Source organism: Eptesicus fuscus, chromosome 9, assembly GCF_027574615.1.
Source record: "Eptesicus fuscus isolate TK198812 chromosome 9, DD_ASM_mEF_20220401, whole genome shotgun sequence".
Lineage (NCBI taxonomy): Eukaryota > Metazoa > Chordata > Mammalia > Chiroptera > Vespertilionidae > Eptesicus > Eptesicus fuscus.
In genome coordinates, this window is record NC_072481.1 from 34038787 (window position 1) to 34060339 (window position 21553).

Here is a 21553-nt window from a genome sequence, read left to right on the forward strand (position 1 = left end):
ATCACACTACTAAATGCTAGGAATTACAAATTAAAGCAAGCAAATAAAAAATACTATTCTATACACCTATTAGAATGGTGAAAATCCAAAATACTGACAACATCAAATGCTATTTAGGATGTGGAACAAGAGGAACTCTCACTCATTGCTGGTGAGAATACAAAATGGCACAGCCACTGTGGAAGATAGCTTGGTGGTTTCTTACAAAACTAAACATAAATATACTCTTACCAAATATGATCCAGCAAGTGTTCCTTGCTTTTTACCCAAAGGAGTTAAAAACTTATGTCCACACAAAACCCCGCACATAGATGTGTTTAGCAGCTTTATTCCTAACTGCCAAAACCTGGAAGCAACTAAGATGTCCTTTAATAAGTGATTGGATAAATAAACTATGGTACATCCAGACAATGAAGTACTATTTGGTGTTAAAAAGAAATTAGCTATCAAGCAATGAAAAGAAATGGAGGAACTTCAAGTGCATATTTCTAAAGGAACCTTAAATGCATATTACTAAGTGAAATAAGCCAATGTGAAAAGGCTACTTACTGTATGATTCTAATTATATAACATTCTGATAAAGGCAAAATTATAGAGATAGTAAAAGGATCATTGGCTGCCAGGATTAGGGGTAGGGAAAGATGAAAAGGTGGAGCACAGAGGATTTTTAGGTCAAGGAAACTATTTTGCATGATGCTATAATGGTGGAACCATGTCATTACACATTGTCCAAACTCATATTAGTGTATACCACCAAGAGTAAACCCTAATGTAAACTATCAACTTTGGTTGATAATGATGTTTCAATGTAGGTTCATTAAAAAAAAAAAAAAAATTCAGCCCTACCCGGTTTGGCTCAGTGGATAGAGCGTCGACCTGCAGACCAAAGGGTCCAGGGTTTGATTCCAGCCAAGGGCAAGGACCTTGATTTTCAGGCTCCTCTCTGGCCCGGGCCCTGGTCGGGGCATGTGAAGGAGACAACCAATCTATGTGTTTCTCTCACACTGACGTTTCTCTCTGTCTTTCCCTCTCTCTTCCACTCTCTCACTAAAAAAAATAAAAAAAAATCAATGGAAAAATATCCTCAGGTGAGGATTAGCAAAAAAAATCAAACGTGGCTCTATCAAAATCCCAGCTAGCTTATTTGCATAAATTGACAACTGATCCTAAAATTTATATGAAATTACAAAAACTAAGAATAGTGAAAACAATGTTGAATAATAAGAACAAAGTTGGAAGGCTCATACTTCCTGAGTTCAAAACTTATTACAAAGCTAGTGTATTACTAGCATTAAGGATAGATATACAGCCGAAACTGGTTTGGCTCAGTGGATAGAGCGTCGGCCTGCGGACTGAAAGGTCCCAGGTTCGATTCCGGTCAAGGGCATGTACATTTGTTGCGGGCACATCCCCAGTAGGGGGTGTGCAGGAGGCAGCTGGTCAATGTTTCTCTCTCATTGATGTTTCTAGCTCTCTATCCCTCTCCCTTCCTCTCTGTAAAAAATCAATAAAATATATTTTTTAAAAAAAGGATAGATATACAGATCAATGGAGCAAAATTGAAGAGTCCAGCAATAAACCCTTACACTTACGGACAATTGATTTTGGACAGGAGTGCCAAGACAATGGGAAAAGAATACTCTTTTCAACAAATGGTGCTGTAACAACAGAATAGTCACACACAAAAGAATAAATGTGGGCCTTCCTTACACTATACACAAAAATTAACTCCAAATGGGTCATATACCTAATTGTGTGAACTAAAAATAATTCTTAGAAGAAAACATAGGAATGAACCTTTGTGATCTTAAGCTAAACTTAAGACAACCACTGAAAGCTAAAGCAACAAAAGAAAAAAATAAATTGGATTTCATCAGAATTCATAACTTCTGTGTTTCAAATAACACTATCAAGAAAGTGAAAAGCCAAGACCGGTTTGGCTCAGGGGATAGAGCGTCGGCCTGCGGACTGAAAGGTCCCGGGTTCGATTCTGGTCAAGGGCATGTACCTTGGTTGCGGCACATCCCCAGTGGGGGGTGTGCGGGAGGCAGCTGATCGATGTTTCTCTCTCATCGATGTTTCTAACTCTCTATCCCTCTCCCTTCCTCTCTGTAAAAAATCAATAAAATATATATTAAAAAAAAAAGAAAAGAAAGTGAAAAGACAACTCACAAAATGGTAGAAAACTTTTGCAAATCATATATCTGACAAGGGACTAGAATATATAAAGAATTCTTACAACTCAATAATAGACAACCTGATTAAAAATGGGCACAGGATCTGAACAAATATTCTCCAAAGACGATATACAAATGGCCAACAAGCACATAAAAAGATGCTCAACATGATCAGCCTGTAGGAAAATGCAATCAAAACCACACTGAGATACTTTACTAGTATAGCCACTAGGATGGTTATAATAAAATTAAAAAAAAGTTTTTGGACAACATGCAGAAATTGGAACCCTTGAACACTGCTGATGGGTATGTAAAATAGTACAAATGCTTTGGAGAACAGTTTGGCAGTTCCTCAAAAGGTTAAATATGGAATTATATGACACAGCAATTCCACTAGTAGGTGTGTGACCAAGAGAAATGAAAACACATCTATATAAAAATTTGTACACAAATGGTCCTGGCAGCATTCATAAGAGACAAAAAGTAGAAACTCAAATGTTCATCAACTGATGAATGGCTAAACAAAATGAGGCAGATCCATACAATGGAATATTTCAAAATAAAAAGGAATGAAGTCTTGACACATACAACAACATAGATGAATCTTGAAAACATTATACTAAGTGAAAGAGGGTAGCCACAAACAAAAAAACACAACACATATTAGTATGCATATTGGATATATTTCTCATTGAGGAAGTGCAAATTGAAGACCACAATGAAGTACTTCTACACACTTACCAAGATGTCTAAAATAAGAACTACAAACCTGATGCGGTAGCTCAGTTGGTTAGAACATCGTCCCAATACATCAAGGTTGTGGGTTTGATCCCAGGCAAGGCACATACAAGAATCAACCAATAAATGCATAAATAAGTGAAACAACAACAAACTGATGTTTCTCTCTCTCATAAAAAAAATCAATATATAAAAATGAAAATAAAAATAAGACTGACAATACTAGTTGCTGGTAAGGATATAGTGCAAATAGAATTCTTACACATTGCTGATAGGATTGTAAATTGGTGAAACCACTTTGGAAAACTACTTAGCAACTTATTTTGAAATGCATCAAAAACCAGAATGGATTGATAGAGGGATGGATATGTGTTAAAAAAATATGGCAAAATGTTAACTGCAGAATCTGAGTGGTGGGAATATGGGTGTCCAAACAATTCTGTCGACTTCTCTGTATTTTGAAAAGTACTGTAATAAAATGCTGTGGGAAAACGAAACATATACCTACCCCATTACAAAGCAATTCCACTCCTGGATATATACTCAAAATAATCAGGTGCTTATATACATTATGTACATAAAAAGAATGGTCACAACAGATTTATGCAGCCAAAAATTAACACAACTCAAATATACATCAATAATAGAATTAATAAAAATATATATTTATACAATTGAATACTATACAGCAATAAAAATAGTATGAACTATTATCACATACATATTAAGAACACACACAAAAATTCACAATGCTGTACAAATTATTCTATTTAACTTTAAAACTAGGCAAAACACAATTATGGTTATAAGAGGTCAAAAGAGTAGTTACCTTTGGGAAAGAGGTATTGACTGTTGGATGGGGTATGAGGGAGTCTTTTGGGGGGGGGGGTGGAAATAGGCTCTATCTTCATAGTGGTTCTAATATGTAAAAGTACACTACACTATTAAGATACTATTAAAGAAATACTGCTTATTGTATGTAAACAATAAAAAGGTTTACACAAACATATACAGGGTTGGCAAAAGCAGGTTTACAATTGTGAGTATGCAAAACACAGTGTACTATATTATTATTTATTATTGTAGTGTTTATTTGTATTACAACTGAAAACCTACTTTTGCCCACCCTTGTATATTATACTCTAACTGCATAAGATTATAGAATTCACGATCACCATCTACTCATTGTTTTTTTGGCTCCAAGTTACCCTACTCATAGTTTAATAAGGGCAGCTCTTTTGCTTTTATTCTTTTTTTTTGTTTGTTTGATTTTTTGTTACTCTTCACATTTTTCCACTGATCTTTAGAGGATATTTTTTCCATTGATTTTTAGAGAGAGTGGAAGGGAGGGAGGGGGGAGAGAAAGAGAGAGAAACTTCGAGGTGAGAGAGATCTCACATCAACTGATTGCCTCCCACATCCCCCAAACCAGGGCTGGGGATCAAACTTGAAATCCAGGTATGTGCCCTTGACCAGGAATTGAACCTATGACCCTTCTGTGCTCAGGCCAACACTCTAACCACTGACACCAGCCAGGTCTGCTTTTATTCCTTTTTTACACTGATGTTCACATAAGACTTCATTTAAAGTCTTCAGAACCTAAAAAGTAAGTTTGTGATTCACTGTCATATCACAAATTGATCCTTCAACTTCAAAGTTTACATCAAATACATAATACTTGATTATACTATTTCACAATAAACTATAATAAAATGCTTCATGTATAAGCATTAATTTTGGCCCCTTAACTAATATGGTAGCTTTCTTAGGAGTAAAGGATTCATTTCTCCTTTCCCCTGGGTGCCTAACATACTTGGTGACAGAAAATAGGTATCAAGCGTCCTGCTTTTTATCCTTAAAGCCTTGCAACTCAGTTTATGGTAAATTGCTTCTTTCCTGTCCCCGCCCCCAACAAATCAAAGAATTAAATGGTTATACAAAATTATATGTAATTTTAACTAGTTGGGTCAGTTATAAAAGTCTCACTCTTCTTCTTTTTTTTTCTTTCAATATATTTGTTTTGATTTCGGAGAGGAAGGAGAGGGAGAGAGAGAGAGAAACATCAATGATAAGAGGAAATCACTGATTGGCTGTCTCCTGCACTGGAATCAAATATGGGACCCTTCAGTCTGAAGGCTGATACTCCAGCCACCAAGCCAAACCAGGTAGGGCAAAAGTCTCACTCTTCTTAAAGCCATTCAGCTTCGTAAGAAATTCAGAAAATTTTAATAAATTTAAAAATAAATATGTCTGGAGGATTGCTTTATTTCCCACACTTTAAGATCTCTTAGTTATCTTACGGTATGCTCTCTGGATTAAGTAACAAGATAATTACTCAACTGGCCCCTGGAAGCACACTCCAGGTTGGCTATTTAATTAAAAAATAGGTATATATGTATTCACATTAAATTAAATTCAAAGTATTTTTTTTTTAATCCTCACTCAAGGATACGTTATTGTTTTATTAATTTTAGAGAGAGGAAGGGAAAAAAGGAGGGAGGAAGGGAGGAAGAGAAAGAGAGAGAGAGAGAGAGATATCAGTCAGTTCCTCCTGTATGTATCCCAACTGGGGAAGGAATCTGAAACCTAGGTATGTGCCCTGACCAGGAACTGGACACGCAACCTTTTGGTATAGGGGACAACATTCCAACTAACTGAGCCATGTGGCCAGGGCTGAACTCAAAGTATTCATAATCAGTTAAAACAAAGGAACTCTTCTAAGACTTCAAAAGCAACATAAAGCCAAACTGAATGTCAAAATCAAAAGGTCAAGCAGATTCTCCAAGAGCAGAAAATATATTTAGTTCTCCCTTATCACTTTACTTCTCAAATGCATATAGCAATCTCTTCTGCCATTAAAAACACACACTTTGGCTGTCTGTAAGCCGGCTGTTCCTTACATCTTTCACTCACATTTCCACTTTCTGTGAGTCTTTAGTATCTTTACCACATCACTCTTAACAAATAAAACCCTAATATGCAAATAGATCAAATGGCAGAACAACTGAACAACTGGTCACTATGATGTGCGCTGACCACCAGGGGGCGCACATGGAATATGGTGGGCATCAGTAGCAGGCGGCAGAGCACAGAACATGGCAGGCGTTGGCCGAGGCAGGATGGTGAAGGTGAGCAAGGGCACCAGACCAAGGCGCCCGGGGTGCTGGTTGCTGTCATTGGGATGAGCCTCTGGTGGTTACTGAAAATTCTTTGCTCCCATGCACCGCGGTCCCACCCGGCGCTCAAACCTGCTGCTGGCGCCGGAGCCACCACTTGCACCATCTGCTGGTGACCAGTGCTGGCCCCGATCGCTCAGCACCGTTAGCAGGTGCAAGCTGCCGGCCCCAATCGCTCCTCAGGGTTTCTCCACCTCCCCCTGCTCCTGAGGGGCGACTGGGGCCGGCAGCCACCACTCAAACCCACTGCTGGCACCGCCCTGATCGTACATGCTGCCAGCGCCGGAGCTACCACTCACACCCACTGCAGGCTCCTGGCGCTGGTCCCAATCACTCGGCACTGTCAGCGGGTGCAATCAGCGGCTGCTGGCCCTGATCGCCCTGAGGGCTTCTCCACCTCCCCCTGCTCCTGAGGAGCAATCAGGCAGCAGCTGCTGCTTGCACCACTGCTGGCGCCAGCCCAATCACTTGGCGCCGTCACTAGGTGCGAGCGGGGCTGGCGCCGTCAGCGAATGGGAGCAGCAGTGGCGGCAGGAGCAGGGGACCAGGGGCCGTGGCGGGAGGGGCTGGGCAGGGGCATGGAGGATGGGCCGAAACCTGCCCCTGTACCTTTCAAGGTGCACGAATTCATGCACTGGGCCCCTAGTATAATAATCCTGAATTCTGAGCATTTTAGTAATATCACAAGTGTTTGTTAAATTCATTATTAAAAGTTACTGGTAAGGAATTGACTTCTAGAAAATTGTTCCAGTCTATTTTTTAATAACCTATTTGAATAAATGAAAAAAATACATCATCCCTATCTCTTTGCATGAAGGAAGGTAATACACAGAAGATAATTAAAAATGGCTTGAGACAAGATGAAAAGAAATACAACATTTAATTCCAATTGTATTTACAACCATCCTTTCATTCCCCTCCTCATTTAAACTTGGCTGAGGCATAATAAAGACAGAAGGGAGGCACCAGCCAGTTTGGCTCAGTGGATAGAGTATCAACCTGCGGACTGAAGGGTCCCGGGTTCGATATTGGTCAAGGGCACATGCTGGGGTTGTGGGCTCGATTCCCAGTAGGGGGCATCCAGGAGGTAGCCAATCAATGATTCTCTCTCATCACTGACGTTTCTATTTCTCTTTCCCTCTCCCTTCCTCTCTGAAAAGCAATAAAAATATATTTTTTAAATTAATTACAGCAATATTAAAAAAAAAAAAGACAGAGGCAGAAAGAAGGAACACAAGTTGAATAAAAAAGTCAGATAGAGCCGAAACCGGTTTGGCTCAGTGGATAGAGCGTCGGCCTGCGGACTCAAGGGTCCCAGGTTCGATTCCGGTCAAGGGCATGTACCTTGGTTGCGGGCACATCCCCAGTAGGGGATGTGCAAGAGGCAGCTGATCGATGTTTCTCTCTCATCGATGTTTCTAACTCTCTATCCCTCTCTCTTCCACTCTGTAAAAAACCAATAAAATATATATTAAAAAAAAAAAAAAAAGTCAGATAGAACCTATAGTAGCTATTCTGTGACAATTTTTCTGTTTAGAGGAAACCAAATAAAATTAAGACCTTTATAAAAAAGAATCCCATTCTAAAGTATTATACTAAGATTTTAAAGCTCTAAATTTTATGATAAAATGTTTCTAGAAAGCATTAACTTTATGAGAATATTTTAAGAAAGTCAAGTTTTCCAGGTCTTATCTACCAAGTAACTTATTACTCCATCTTCTCAAATTACCCTATAATTAGCTCTAGAATTAAAGTGACACACTGACTGTCCTACTCTTAAAGGTGTATATATGCTTAGTGGCAAAAAATCAGCCTTAATTAAAGGACATCCAGAGTAGGAAATCAGGCATAAACAAACAAACCCCCTACAATAAAGATTTTAAGTAAATAAGCAAACAAATAATCTTTGCTTATTCGTTTTACAAAAACCAAGGCAAGCTAAACTACATAGAACACAAACCAAACTTGAATGAAAAAGATAAAGAGATTAAGTTTCCCAAAGTTCATGCACTTTATAAATTAGAAGTGACAGAAGAAAACTGAATACAGTCAGATAAAAATAGTTAATGTGGGAGAGGAAAATAGCAGGACCCTTTAAAGTACAAAGGCCAAACACTAAAGCACATGATTCTGGGAATAATTTATATAGAAGCAAACAACCAGCCTCGCCAGGGAGGTTAGCTGGTTGGAGCGTCATTCTCATACACCAAGGTTGCAGGTTTGACCCCAGGTCAGGGCACATACAAGTAGCATCCAATGAATGCATAAATGGGTGAAACAACAAAATCAATGTCTCTCTCTTCCCCTTCCTCCTCTCTCTCTAAAAGCAGTAAGTATTTTTAAAAATGCAAACTTAACACTCTTACAGAAAAACAAAATAACTGATACTCACATTTCTCAAGTATTTGAGTGCCTACTATGTGAAAAACAGTTCTAGCAATGCAAAGATGAATCATCAGACTTGGATTCTAGCAGAGGAGATGCGACATTGTTATAATTAAAATCAAATAGTAAGGGTAAAGAGAGTGTCCGAGGAATGGTAAACGAACTCTTTAAAGAAGTCAGGAGTAAGAAATTATTCATGTTGGAGATCAGAAAAGGATTCGTGGCATTTGAGCTGGACATCGAAAGCTAGAATTTACATTAGAAATTAAGGGAAGAGTACTAAGGGCAATGGGAATAGAATGAGCAAAGGCAGAGGTTGGAAAACAGGCATATATAGATTACAACAAACTGTTTTGTCTGACTAGAGTCAAATTTAAAAAGCTGAAAAACTATATAAGGAGCCAGATTATGACTTTGACAGAGATTTTCAGTGACAAGTCATGAAGAATCAAGAGATCTGATCTGGTTAGAATTTGTTTAGCAGCAAGGAATGAAATGAATGGGGAGGAGAGATGTCAATTAGGTTACTGTAAGAGGTAATGAGGACCTCAATTATGGTGGTGACAATAAGAGGGAGATGGCATAGTTCTAAGTTAGTCACTGGGTGTCCAGAATATGTAAGGTACCATTCCACTCCACCAAGAAAATGTAAAATCCAGCCCTGGCTGGTTTGGCTGAATGGATAGAGTGTTGGCCTGAGGACTGAAGGGTCCCATGTTCGAATCTGGTCAAGGGCACATGCCTGAGTTGCGGGCTCAATCCCTAGTAGGGGGCGTGCAGGAGGCGGCCGATCAATAATTCTCTTTCATTATTGATGTCTGTGTCTGTCTCTCTCTCTCTCTCTCTCTTTCTCTCTCTCTCTCTCTCTCTCTTTCTCTTTCATTTCCTCCCTCCCTCCCCCTTCCTCTCTGAAATCAATAAAAAAATATTTTAAAAAAAAGAAAATTTAAAATCTTACCTCATTCTCATTTTTAAGAAAACTGTAATATGGAAAGAAAATAATTGTTTAAGTATCAGAGCTAATTTATAAGGTAAAATGATTTCCAAATAATATAAACAAAATCAGGAGTGAGGGAGGAAAAAATGGTCAAGTAAAAACTTGACTTTCTTAAAATATTTTTTAGTTAATGTTTTCTAGAAACATTAAAGAGGTTGGAGTTGATCTGCACCTCAGTGAAAAGGTAAAACTTTAAGAGGAGAAGAATAAATGTCATACATAGGGCATTTTTTTTTCAAATTAAATAATCTGTTCAATAAGACCAAGATATGTGGACTACATTTTGAGGTAATTTCCACCAAAATGGTAAACAAAAATAAAACATAAAAAATCTTCAATTACTTGAATTGACTTCACAAAAGTATCCAAAAAAACTAAGATATGAATATATTAATACAGCTCTGTATACTTAAAAATAAGCATTATATTATACTAGAGGCCCGGTGCACGAAATTCATGCGGGGGGGGGGGGGGTGTCCCTCAGTCCGGCCTGCACCCTCTCCAATCTGGGACCCCTCAAAGATGTCCTACTGCCGATTTATAGAGATCAGACCTAAACCGGCAGTCGGACATCCCTCTCACAATCCGGGACCGCTGGCTCCTAACCGCTCACCTGCCTGCCTGATTGCCCCTAACCACTCTGCCTGCCGTCTTGCTAGCCCCCAACTGCCCCCTGCTGCCGACCTGCTCGCTCCCAAATGCCACCCCCCCGGCCAGCCTGATCACCCCCAACTGCCCCCCCCCCCGTGCCAGTGTGCTCACTCCCAACTGCCCCCCCTGCTGGCCTGCTCGCCCCCACCTTCCCTCCCCACTGGTCTGCTCATCCCCAACTGCCCCCTGCTGGCCTGCTCACTTCAAATTGCCCCCCCGCCCCCACTACCTGATCACCTCCAACTGACCCCCACTGATCCCCAACTGGCCCCCCTGCTAGTCTGCTTACCCCCAATGGTCCCGTCCCCCCACCAGCCTGATCACTCACAACTGCCGTCCCATCCTGGCCTGATCACCCATAACTGCCCTCCCCTCTTAGCCTCTAACCGCCTCTACCTCAGCCCTGCCACCATGGCTTTGTCTAGAAGAACATCCGGAAGGTCTCCTGGTCTAATTAGCATATTACCCTTTTATTAGAATAGATTATATTATAGACTTTTAAAGGAGGGGGCTACTTTTAATAAGTTCTATAGAAGAGATCAAGCCTTTTTTTAAAAGTATCTTGAAGAAAGCTTTATTCAGTAACAATTTGAAATATCCAAAATGTTATGTTTTGTTACTTGTGAAAGAAGCTCCTCAAAACACAATATAACCTAATAAACTCTCTTCATATTTTACATATAAGTGACGAGAATTTGAATTCAGATCTATCAAACTCCAAAATCAGATCTATACTTGCATCCACTGCTATGTTAACAATAACTAATTTTACTTCTGATTTTAAAATCACAAATGTATTAATCACAAAGTGTAGGACAGGAGGAAGAGATTAGTAATTCTCAAGTTATATAACTACTATAAAACTGAAACAGATAGAAATACTGTTAAATGGCTTTTGTTGTTGTTGTTCAATGAATAGTAAACTCTTTTAATAAGATGGCGCTCTTGAATTAGCATATGACAAACAGGGTTTTAGAGTAACAGTAGTACCTCAACCTATTCACATATATCTTTGAGTGCTGGGCTACCTATTGGCCCTTTCTTCTTAAGAACCTTCACTCCTCATTTTTTCATGACTTATCCTCTCTCCAAGCATATTCCCTTTGTATCTTTCTAAACACTCCAGAAAGAGAGAATAGAGGGCATGCCAAATTTCTTTGTTTTTATCTTCTAATTCAAGAAAAGCTCTAACCTCTTTCCTCCTATTTCTCTAAGGACAAGCATTCAAGTACTTTCTCATAAAATAAATGTTCTGTTATAGAATATATACAGGGTGAACGAAACACTAAATTATTTTATCAATAATTATTTTAAACCTATATTTAATATTATTGAGATTTAAATTTTAGAATTGATACCTTAAAAATGATCCATAATAAAGGGAAAAAGGCAGTAGGAATACACATAGTTCTTATAAGACAATCAAATGCACTTGCCTCAAAACACATTAATTCATTTTTAAAAAATCCATTCATTCAACCAATAATTGAGTGCCTAATGTGTGCCAGGCACTGTTCTAGGTACTTGTAAGACTTTCTTTAAAAATCCCCTTTCCGCCCTGGCCAGTTTGGCTCAGTGGATAGAGCGTCGGCCTGCGGACTCAAGGGTCCCAGGTTCGGTTTCAGTCAAGGGCATGTACCTTGGTTGCGGGCACATACCCAGTAGGGAGTGTGCAGGAGGCAGCTGACTGATGTTTCTCTCTCATCGATGTTTCTGACTATCTCTCTCCCTTCCTCTCTATAAAAAAATCAATAAAATATATATTTTTTAAAAAATCCCCTTTCCTCAGGAAGCTTACCACTTAGTGGGAGGAGAAAGATAATAAACATAATAAGTAAAGATACTGTTAGAAAGTGATAAATGCTATAGGGGGAAAACAGAACAGAGTAAGGAAGAATTCCAGGATATTGTGGCAAGCTGCAATTTAAAAAGGATGGTCAGAGAGGGTTTAAGAAAGTGTCATTTGAGTAAAGACTTGAAGAAGGCGAGGGAGCCAGCCATGGTGATACTGGGTAAGAGCACTCCAGGCACAGAAACCAGGGCAAAGGTCCTGGAGTATCCTGGGACAAGAAAGCAGGAAAGGCTAAAGGGAAGCCAGCAGCGGGTAGAGTAGTAGAGTGTGGAGAGGTATGTGTGGGGCAGAGGGTACAGGTTATATAGGGACTAGTGGCCCGGTGCATGAAAGTCATGCACGGAGGGGGAGTACAGGGGGTTCCCCTCAGCCTGGCCTGCACCCTCTCCAATCTGGGACCGCTGGCTCCTAACTGCTCACCTGCCTGCCTGCCTGATCGCCCCTAACCACTCTGTCTGCCGGCCTGCTCGCTCCCAACTGTCCCCATCCCCCCACCGGCCTTCTCGCCCCAACTGCCCTCCCCTCCCAGCCTGATTGCCCCTAACCACCTCTGCCTTGACCCCACCACCATGGCTTTGTCCGGAAGGTCTCCTGGAAGGTCTCCCAGTCTAATTAGTATATTACCCTTTTATTAGTATAGATTATGGGACACTGTAAGGAATTTGGCTTTTACATTGAATGAAATGGGTATCCATAGAAGGTTGAGCAGGGTGTCATGATCTGCTGTATCAGAATCACTCAGCTGGCTGCTGAATTAAGAACAGATTTATTGGGCCCTGGCTGGGGTGGCTCAGTTGGTTGGGTGTTGTCCCATGCACCATGCTGGTGCTGGTTGATTCCTGGTCAGGGCATGAGCCTGTGCCTGGGCTGCGGGCTCCACCCCCAATGGTGGGGGGGTCGTACAGGATGCAATCAATGTCGATGTGGATGTCTCTCTCTCCCCCTTCCTCTCTTTCTAAAAATCAATAAAAAATCTTTTTTAAAAAAGGAACAGACTTATTGGGAAGGCAAAAGAGGTCAGTTAGGAGGCTACGAAAAAAAAACCAGGAAAGAAATATGTACTTCCTATAAACTTTGACAGTAATGGTACAGTGATTACTTTTATGCAAAATAAAAAAAATCTGTTAGATTCTGCTAATAAGAACCAGAAGTTAGAGCTCTTGGCATATATAAATACATTGTGCAACACAAACACAAACATCTCTTTACTACAGAAAAATAACAGTGTGTTCCTTTATAATCATCTATTTCCTTTATGAAAAAAATTAATTCTGTTGCAGCTGAGACTATCCTTTCAAGAAATTAGTAAAAAAAAAAAAAATTATCCAATATTCCTGTAACTCTGCTAATTATATACTATTTAAGGTGAGAGGAGTTACTTCTGTCCACTGAAAATATAAATAATTTACTTTGGATGGGGTTTCTCAGGTCATCTAAATAAATCATTCTTGAAAATCTTATTTCCTTCATGGGGAACAAAATTTTTTCTACTCAAGTTTCTCTTTTTTTAAATTTTTATTATTTTATTGATTTTTTACAGAGAGGAAGAGAGAGGGACAGAGAGCCAGAAACATCGATGAGAGAGAAACATCGAACAGCTGCCTCCTGCACACCCCCCACTGGGGACGTGCCCGCAACCAAGGTACATGCCCCTGACCGGAATCGAACCTGGGACCCTTGAGTCCGCAGGCCGACGCTCTATCCACTGAGCCAAACCGGTCTCGGCCAAGTTTCTCTTTTTATGTTCCTATTTTTAAAAGAAATTATTTTCTTTCCATTGATACCAACCAAATTTGCATATCAGCATCTGGGTCATTTATTTCAGGACAGGACAACCACAAAAAACTCCCACTGTCACAAATAACATGTTTCAAAAAATGTTCCTCCATGATACCAAAAAATAAACCCCTCAAACCTCTCATTATCATCTAGTCATCCTGGAAAAAGCCAATACAATTCTCAACACTATGTTATCGTAAGTATAAAAGGGGCAATAAGTCAAAGATATTCAATTTGCCTGGAAAGGGGCTAGAAAATATGAAAGAAGATTTTGAAATAAAAATCCATACCACTACAAAAATTTGCTCATGAAATGGAAATAAGCACATACATAGTCTTATAGTATTTTGAGGTAAACAGAAAGTGAAATATAAACAATTTACTTGCTTCAAAAATTCAGAAAGACAGCCCGATTTAGCTTATGCTTTTCGAAATTAATTCTTTATTGTTGAAAGTATTACATACGTCCCTTTTTTCCCCCTAAGTTTGTATTTTTTTTTTTAATATATTTTATTGATTTTTTACAGAGAGGAAGAGAGAGGGATAGAGAGTTAGAAACATCGATGAGAGAGAAACATCGATCAGCTGCCTCCTGCACACCCCCTACTGGGGATGTGCCCGCAACCAAGGTACATGCCCTTGACCGGAATCGAACCTAGGCCGACGCTCTATCCACTGAACCAAACCAGTCTCGGCTAAGTTTGTATTTTTAAAGAGACTTTCCCTGTGGCAATTCTTTGGAAGAAATGGGTGTGTAAATTTACAAAACATAATATTAAATTCAAATTCATTAGTTCCTTCAACATTTAAGTGCTTTTCTGTGCCAAAAATTGCACAAAGCATTGGGCACATGTATGCTGTTCTCAAGTCATATATATAGTTTTTCTTTGTCCCAGTTACTGAGTATCTACTATGAACCAGATGCTGGGGATAGAACAGCAAATAGGAGACAGACACATGGCCCCTGCCTGCATGCAGTTTACACTGTAGAAAGAGGGAAATGCCTCAAGGATGAGACATACACACAACTAAACAAGGATCTTAACACTCAGGTAAGTGTTCTGAGTGCCGTTTATGGAAGTGCAGAGGGTTCAGGAGGACACAAACAAGGGAGTGATAGATTCGGGACAGGAGGGAGGGGCATGTAGAGACTCCAGATAGGAGGTGACAGGAGAGCTGAGTCCTCAAAGAGGATTAGGTGTTCACCTGGCTGACCTTGGGGGAAGGGCTCCAGGCAAAGGGAGCAACTGGAGCCAAGGCCCGGTAAGCCTGGAACACAGACGGCGAGGTAAGTCACGGAGGCTTCGGTATGCCACAATTAGGACTGGGCTGGACTGGTATTTATGAAAAGCCCCTGAAGGGTTTTATTCCGAAAACCAGCTTGTGTGATCAGGTTTTTCTGCCGTCAGGAGACACTGGTTTACCCAGGAACGAGAAAAGAATAACACTAGGTAATGATGTCACCATGAAACAACAAAGGAGCCTGCCCAATTAGAAAAGGAAACCCCCTCAGGAAAAAAAAAAAAAAAAAATTAAGCCACTTAACTCTGCAAAGTCCTTCTGGGGGGGGGGGGGGGGAGTTTTTAACCAACATCACTGAACATTGAAGAAGTAGAGGAAAGGTTTGTGTATGTTAAGAATAATAACATCTACGTATCTACCTTGAGTTTTCTCAAGAGGGCATAGCTCTTCATGAATTGTGTCAACACCTCTGGGGGTGCTGATGGTTGTACAAACAGCAAATGGAACGATTCAGAAGAAAGTCTTGGGTACAAAGGGAGAAGAACCACGAGGAACAGAAGGTGTTTCTCGAGTCCCGTTTAAAGGTTCCCAAAGTTCAAGATAATCAAGTTTTATGAAGTCAACGCGTTTAAAAGGGGTGTCACGGGGTGGAGCAAAGAAGGAGGGGTTTAAAACTTTAATAAAAAATATGTAAACAAGTAACTCTGAAAAAAAAAAAAAAAAAACACAACACACCACCAAGTAACTCTGGATATGTTGGGACTAATACCACCACCTAAAGATCTCCTCCCAAGTGGGAGAAACGAACACCTACCAGACCCAGGGAACCCCGACAGGGGAGGGGGCGGGAGGCGGGGGGGGAGGAGCACACGGGAACACATAAACGGGTGGGAGGCACCCACCCCTCCCGACCCCACAGCCCAGCCTGCGGCGCGACGAGAAAACCTCGATTCGGGCGTCAAGGCAGGGAAATGTCACTCCCAACTCCACGAGCGAACCCCCCGCCGCTGGCCACGGGGCCGGGACCACAGGCTCGGATCCCACAACTCCAGGACGGAGGGCCGGCCCCACGCCGAGCTCGGGGAGCGGCGAAGGAGCCCCCCATTCCTGGGAGGAGGGAGCCATCGCCCTCAGAAACAGCCCTAAGCGCGTCAACGCCCCCCCCCCCCCGCCCCCAGGCCAGGCCCCGCCGAGGTCAGGGGCACCGACAGCCCCGAAGCCCCCTCCCCCTCGCCGACGCCGCCTCTCCCCCTCGCACCCCCCTCCCCGCACACACCCTCCCCTACCTGATATGGCGGCGGCGGCTCCTGGTCCGGCTCCGTCCCTTCGCCGAAACTAGCCCGGTCGGACTGAGACTCGTGGAGCAGGGAGATGTCATCCGAAGTGGGGGATTTGAGGCAGTTCCCCATCTTCCGAGGCTAGGGGGTGTGATCTGGGGGTGAAGCGGGGGGGCGGGGGGGCGCGGGTAAGCAGTGGCGGGGTCTTTCGTCAGCTCCGCGGTCAGCCGCGGTCAGCGAGGAGGGGTCGGCGGCAGGCCGGGGTTCAGGCGGCGGCTCCCCCGCCCCCCGGCGCCGCCGAAGCGCCGCTCATGCCAGCCCCCCGGGGCGGGGGCTCAGGGCTGGGCCGCGGGCGCCGCTGGGGTCGCGGCGAGAGCCTCCAGCGAGGCGGTGATGTGGTGGGGGGGGCGGGCGGGGAGACCAGACGCTTCCCCACCCCGCCCCCCCGCGGGGCGGCGGCGGCCACGGAGCCGCTGGGCCTAATCCAGGTCAGGAGCAGGGGGCGCGGCCGTCGCGGCTGCCTCAGCTGCTGCCTCAGCTGCCGCTGCCCCTGCAGACGCCGGAGCCGCGGCCGCGGGCCTCATCCTACTCCGCCTCAGAGCGGCGGCGGCGGCGGCGGCCAAAACGAGGCCAGCTGCGGCCTGCGTCACGCCGCCGTGCGTGCCCTGGTCCCGCCCCCGGCGCCGGAGGCGTGGGCCGCTCCGGCCGCGCTTCCCCCTCCCGCAGCCGTTCCCCGGTTCGCTGCGGCTGTTCCTGCTTCTCTCGGGTTCGGTCCCGACCCCGACGCCTTTGAAGTCTCCTCCCGCAGCCGCTCTCCCTCCCCGCCGGTCTCGGCTCTTACGTGGGCACTGTCCTGAGTCTTCTCACCACCTTCTGCCGGGTGATCCTTTTATAAACGTATAGCAGGACGTATCACTCCAATACAGTTAAAATGTTAAATGGCTTCCCCTTTGTCCTTTAAAGTCCAAACTCACGAGTGAACCTTTCCTATCTGCCCAATCACTTCCTTATCCTCCTGCATCACAGCCAGAGAGGTTCTTCCTCCAGTTGTCTATCTCAGATGGTGCTGTGTCCTTGCTTTCTCACCATCATAGTCCATGCCACCATCATCTCTCACCCACACGATGGCAACCCTCTCAAGGCTGTGGTCCCTGCATTCACCGTTGCCCCCATCCAATCCATTATATGCACGGTTGAATTACCTTTTTAAATGTCTGATGGCATTCTGTCTAAACCCTTCAATAGCTCCCCAATACTGTTATGACTAAATTATTAATTCTCAAAGGGTTTAAAAATCTGCCTACCTCCCTAAACTCATTAGCAGCATTGTTTCCTCACATATTCTGAACTCTAGGCTGTCTAAATACTTTCCGTTACCTAGAAAACTGTTCCCTTTGGTTGAGGCCTTTACTCATGTTGTTCTTTTTTATTTTTTTTAAAGTATATTTTTATTGATTTCAGAGAGGAAGGGAGAGGGAGAGAGAGAAAGAAACATCAGTGATAAGAGAGAATCATTGCCTGGCTGCCTCCTGCACGCCCCATACCTGGGACCAAGCCTGCAACCCAGGCATGTGCCCTGACTGGGAATCGAACCGTGAGCTCCTGGTTCATAGGTCGACACTCAGCCACGGACCCATGCCGGCCCAAGCTACTCATGTTGTTCTTTAACAGAGACTCACTCCAGACCTTCTACCTCTTTCAGGCTAATCATTATCCCCACTGAGCCTTCTTGGACCCAACTGCATTTCTCCCAGGAAGCCTCTCCTGACCCTCCAGTCTGTGTTAGTCTCCTCTGTGCTTTCAGTGCCCGGACTTTTCTCTGTCACAGTCTGATCAAGCTGCATTATCTGTCCCTCCTCTGTGCAAGGCCTGGCACATTGCCTAAGGTACAGTAGGCTCCTTCTTGGTTGAATGAACAAAACTCAAAAAGCAATGAATGTAGGCAAAAGAAGGCAACAAGAAAGGTGAGAGTGCTCCTAATATTCACTCAACAAGAAGACAAGAGGCGGGTTTTGACTCCCTTTCTTTTATGCACCATTTCCTGATTTCATTTATTTACTTATTTAAGTTTATTTATTTACTTATTTATTTATGCTCCAGAACCTATGCTAAGCACTAGGAAAACTTATTTACCAGACCTGGCTTGTTGCTAATGGAGCTCAGAGTTCCCCTGGGAAGACAAACAGATGAGTCCTCTGTCTCACCCACCAAAGATTTTTAGAGGACCTAGAGGAGAGTGATTAGACCATTTGGGTGAGGACCCGAAAGGATTCTTGGAATCCCTATTCTACAAAATGACTATGTTATTTAAATGCACTCATATCCCATATTAAATATAACCCTCTTGCTGGATGTCCTCTTCTCCAAGACTTGCCTTCCTTCCCATTAATAGCTCCCACCTAAATAGCATCAGCATCTTTCACACATCCCCCCAAATGATTGCTTAATTCTCTCTAGCTTGGAAAAGTGAAATCATTGGATCCTTAGGGGAGAACATTTCAGGCACATGCCTCTTCCCCCAGCCCCCCCACCCACCCACCCTCCCATTGCAATTTTCCTTGTATCCTCTGAACTATTGCAACAGCTTCTTCAGGATGCCCCTGCCTCTGAATCATTAATCTATTTTCCATACTACTGCCGTGAGAAATGTGATCAGAGAGCATTCATAGACTTGTGGTTCAGAAATTTTGCATGGCCTTTAGGCTTTGCACCATTTAGTTCCATCCTTATTTCCAGCTCCAACGAGGCATCCTTACACTCCAGCCACATCGCACTACTTGCCATGCCCTGTTTTCACTATGCTTTTCCACCTCTGACTTTTTGACGTGTTGAAATTCAGCCATCCTTTAAGACCACTTTTTAAAATTATTTTTTAATTGATTGATTTGTTTGAGAGGGGCGGGAGAGGGAGAGAGAGAGAATGGGAGATCCATTTGTTGTTCCACCTATCTATGCCTTCGTTGGTTGATTCTTGAATGTGCCTTGACCGGCAATCAAACCCACAACCCTGGTGCAGCGGGACTACACTCCAACTAACTGAGCCACCCAGCCGGGGCTAAGACCACTTTCTTTACATAGCTATCCTTGATCTCACTTAATTGGAATATATGTAATAATATAAAATAAATGGGATCTGTTATTATATTGTGTATATCTACATATCATATACGAATTTCAATGTAATTTTTAATAAATATAATCATAACTGCCTCTTATTAGCTTGAGCCAGACACATAAAAGCCCTGAAAGGTACATATTGATATTCTTGTTTTGTAAAAACAGAAACATGGCTTCACATTGAGGCAGGTCAGTAAGCCAGGACAAGTGGAATAGGGAAACAGACAGATAGTTAAATGGCCAAGCAGTTTACAGCCATTTAGTAAATTGCAAAATCCTATTTTTTTCTAAACAAGGACAGTTAAGAGTAAATGGTTTACACTTCTGCTCTCCAAACAGAGGGTAAATAGCTTAAATCACCCTTCTCAGAGAGATAGGTAGCAGAAATCCAATTAGTGCCATTTGTGCCAACCACACCCAAGGACAATGAAGTTAAGAAAATAAACCACATTTTGGCACATCAGCATAAAGCTGAGGAATATACTATTGAGATCCTCCCCTAACACCTCTGCTAAACTCCCAAACTTTAAAACCCTCAAGAAGAAGGACCTAGCACATGCTTTCCCTCTCTCAAGCAAGTGCTTTTCTCTCCTAAATTATTAAGGTTCCCCATGAAAGTTGTTGCAACCGGCGGGGCGGGGGGCGGGGCGGGGGGGTAATGAGCAGTAGCAGTTCTTACCGGGCTAACCCCCTGAACCTGTCTCGAAGGCCACCTTTTCTCTGACTTTTCAGTAAGCCAACAGCAACCCCACCTTGGATCACTTTTTTCCTATCGTGTCTCTAGAGAGCCAAAGCAGCCCCACCTAGGCTCTCTCCTGTTGGTTGTTGGCTGCTATTGATTGATTGATTGATTTTAAAGAGGAAGGAAGGGAGAGAAGCATCAATGTGAGAGAGAAATATCCATTGGTTGCCTCCCATACGAACCCCAACCAGGAATCGAACCCGCAACTTTCCCATGCACGGGACAATGCTCCAACCCAACTGAGTCACACCAGCCAGGGCCTGTTGGCTTCTTTTATCCTAAGCCCTTCCTTGTTTCACTATCCCCAGCTTTAATAAATATACTCTCAAAGTCACGGGGACGTGTGTTGTGAAATCTTTCCTACACAAAGTAAAAAACCCACATACTGTAGGCTGGCCAGAGGCAGACGCATTCTGGGTCTGGTTCCAGTCTGGTAACAAGATGGCTATTCAGTAGTAAAGCCAGGATTTGAATCATATACAAGTTGCCTTTATTAGGCTGTGGGAAAGGACTACATCTTTTTTCCATCATGATATTCCTCCTTCAGTGTGTAAAAACAAGGAAATGGGAAAGATTGATCTTGAATGCCTTTGACATCCACATGTACCTTTGTAAGCTATTCGGTGATCTCTCTTTCTAACCCAGCTTTAGAAAGGCGCTCTTGGGAAGTGCCCTGTAGACCAGAGTGTGAACTAATCACAAAACATAATTTAAAATCGGAAATAGTAACCAGGGCTATTGCAGTGACAGAGACTCTCCTTGACCTAACTCTGCCAGGCTCCTCTAAACCTTAAAGGCCCTGGCCTTGGCTTCTGTGCTTGACCCACTTATTCTAGGTTAGCCAAAATCTCCCACCCTGGGTATCTGACCACCTTGACCTGATTTGAGCAAAAATCCTACCAAGTAGGTTTAGCTAGAATTCCCCTTACCTCCAATGTTTCCTCTTAGTAATTTAGCATCCACTGACTCCCCACCTTGTTCTTTACCCATAAATCCCCACTTGTTCTTTTTTTTAAAAATATGTTTTTATTGATTTCAAAGAGGAAGGGAAAGGAGAAAGAGATAGAAACATCAATGATGAGAGAGAATCATCAATCGGCTGCCTTCTGCTCACGCCACACTAGGGATCGAGCCTGCATCCCAGGTATGTGTTCTGACTAGGAATCGAACCATGACCTCCTGGTTCATCGGTCAACACTCAACCATTGAGCCATGCTGGCTGGACCCCATTTGTTCTTTTTGCATTCACAATGGAGTGCAGTTCTATATTGAGGTCTCTCTTCCCCTACTGCAATAATTCTTGAATAAAATTTGCCTTCACCACTTTAACTTCTGTCTGGCTCTGGTTTTCTCTGACAGTAGGTCTAAAGCAAAATCAGATATGAGAGCCAGATTTTTAAAAAAAAAATAGACTTTATTT

General features: G+C 42.7%; 1 protein-coding gene across 5 annotated transcripts in view; it reads right to left on the reverse strand.

Annotated features, from left to right (window-relative positions):
- The window catches only part of RNF11 (ring finger protein 11), a 56899-nt gene extending 40002 nt beyond the window's left edge, over nucleotides 1-16897 (reverse strand). For all 5 annotated transcript variants that reach the window (XR_008556915.1, XR_008556914.1, XR_008556913.1 and 2 more), the window contains exon 1: nucleotides 16284-16897. Coding sequence is in view for 1 of the 5 variants with exons in the window: in XM_008139509.3 (XP_008137731.2) it covers nucleotides 16284-16406 (123 nt within the window). In the remaining 4 variants the exon portion in view is untranslated. The remainder of the gene's footprint in view (nucleotides 1-16283) is intronic.
- Between the last annotated feature and the right edge of the window lie 4656 nt (nucleotides 16898-21553).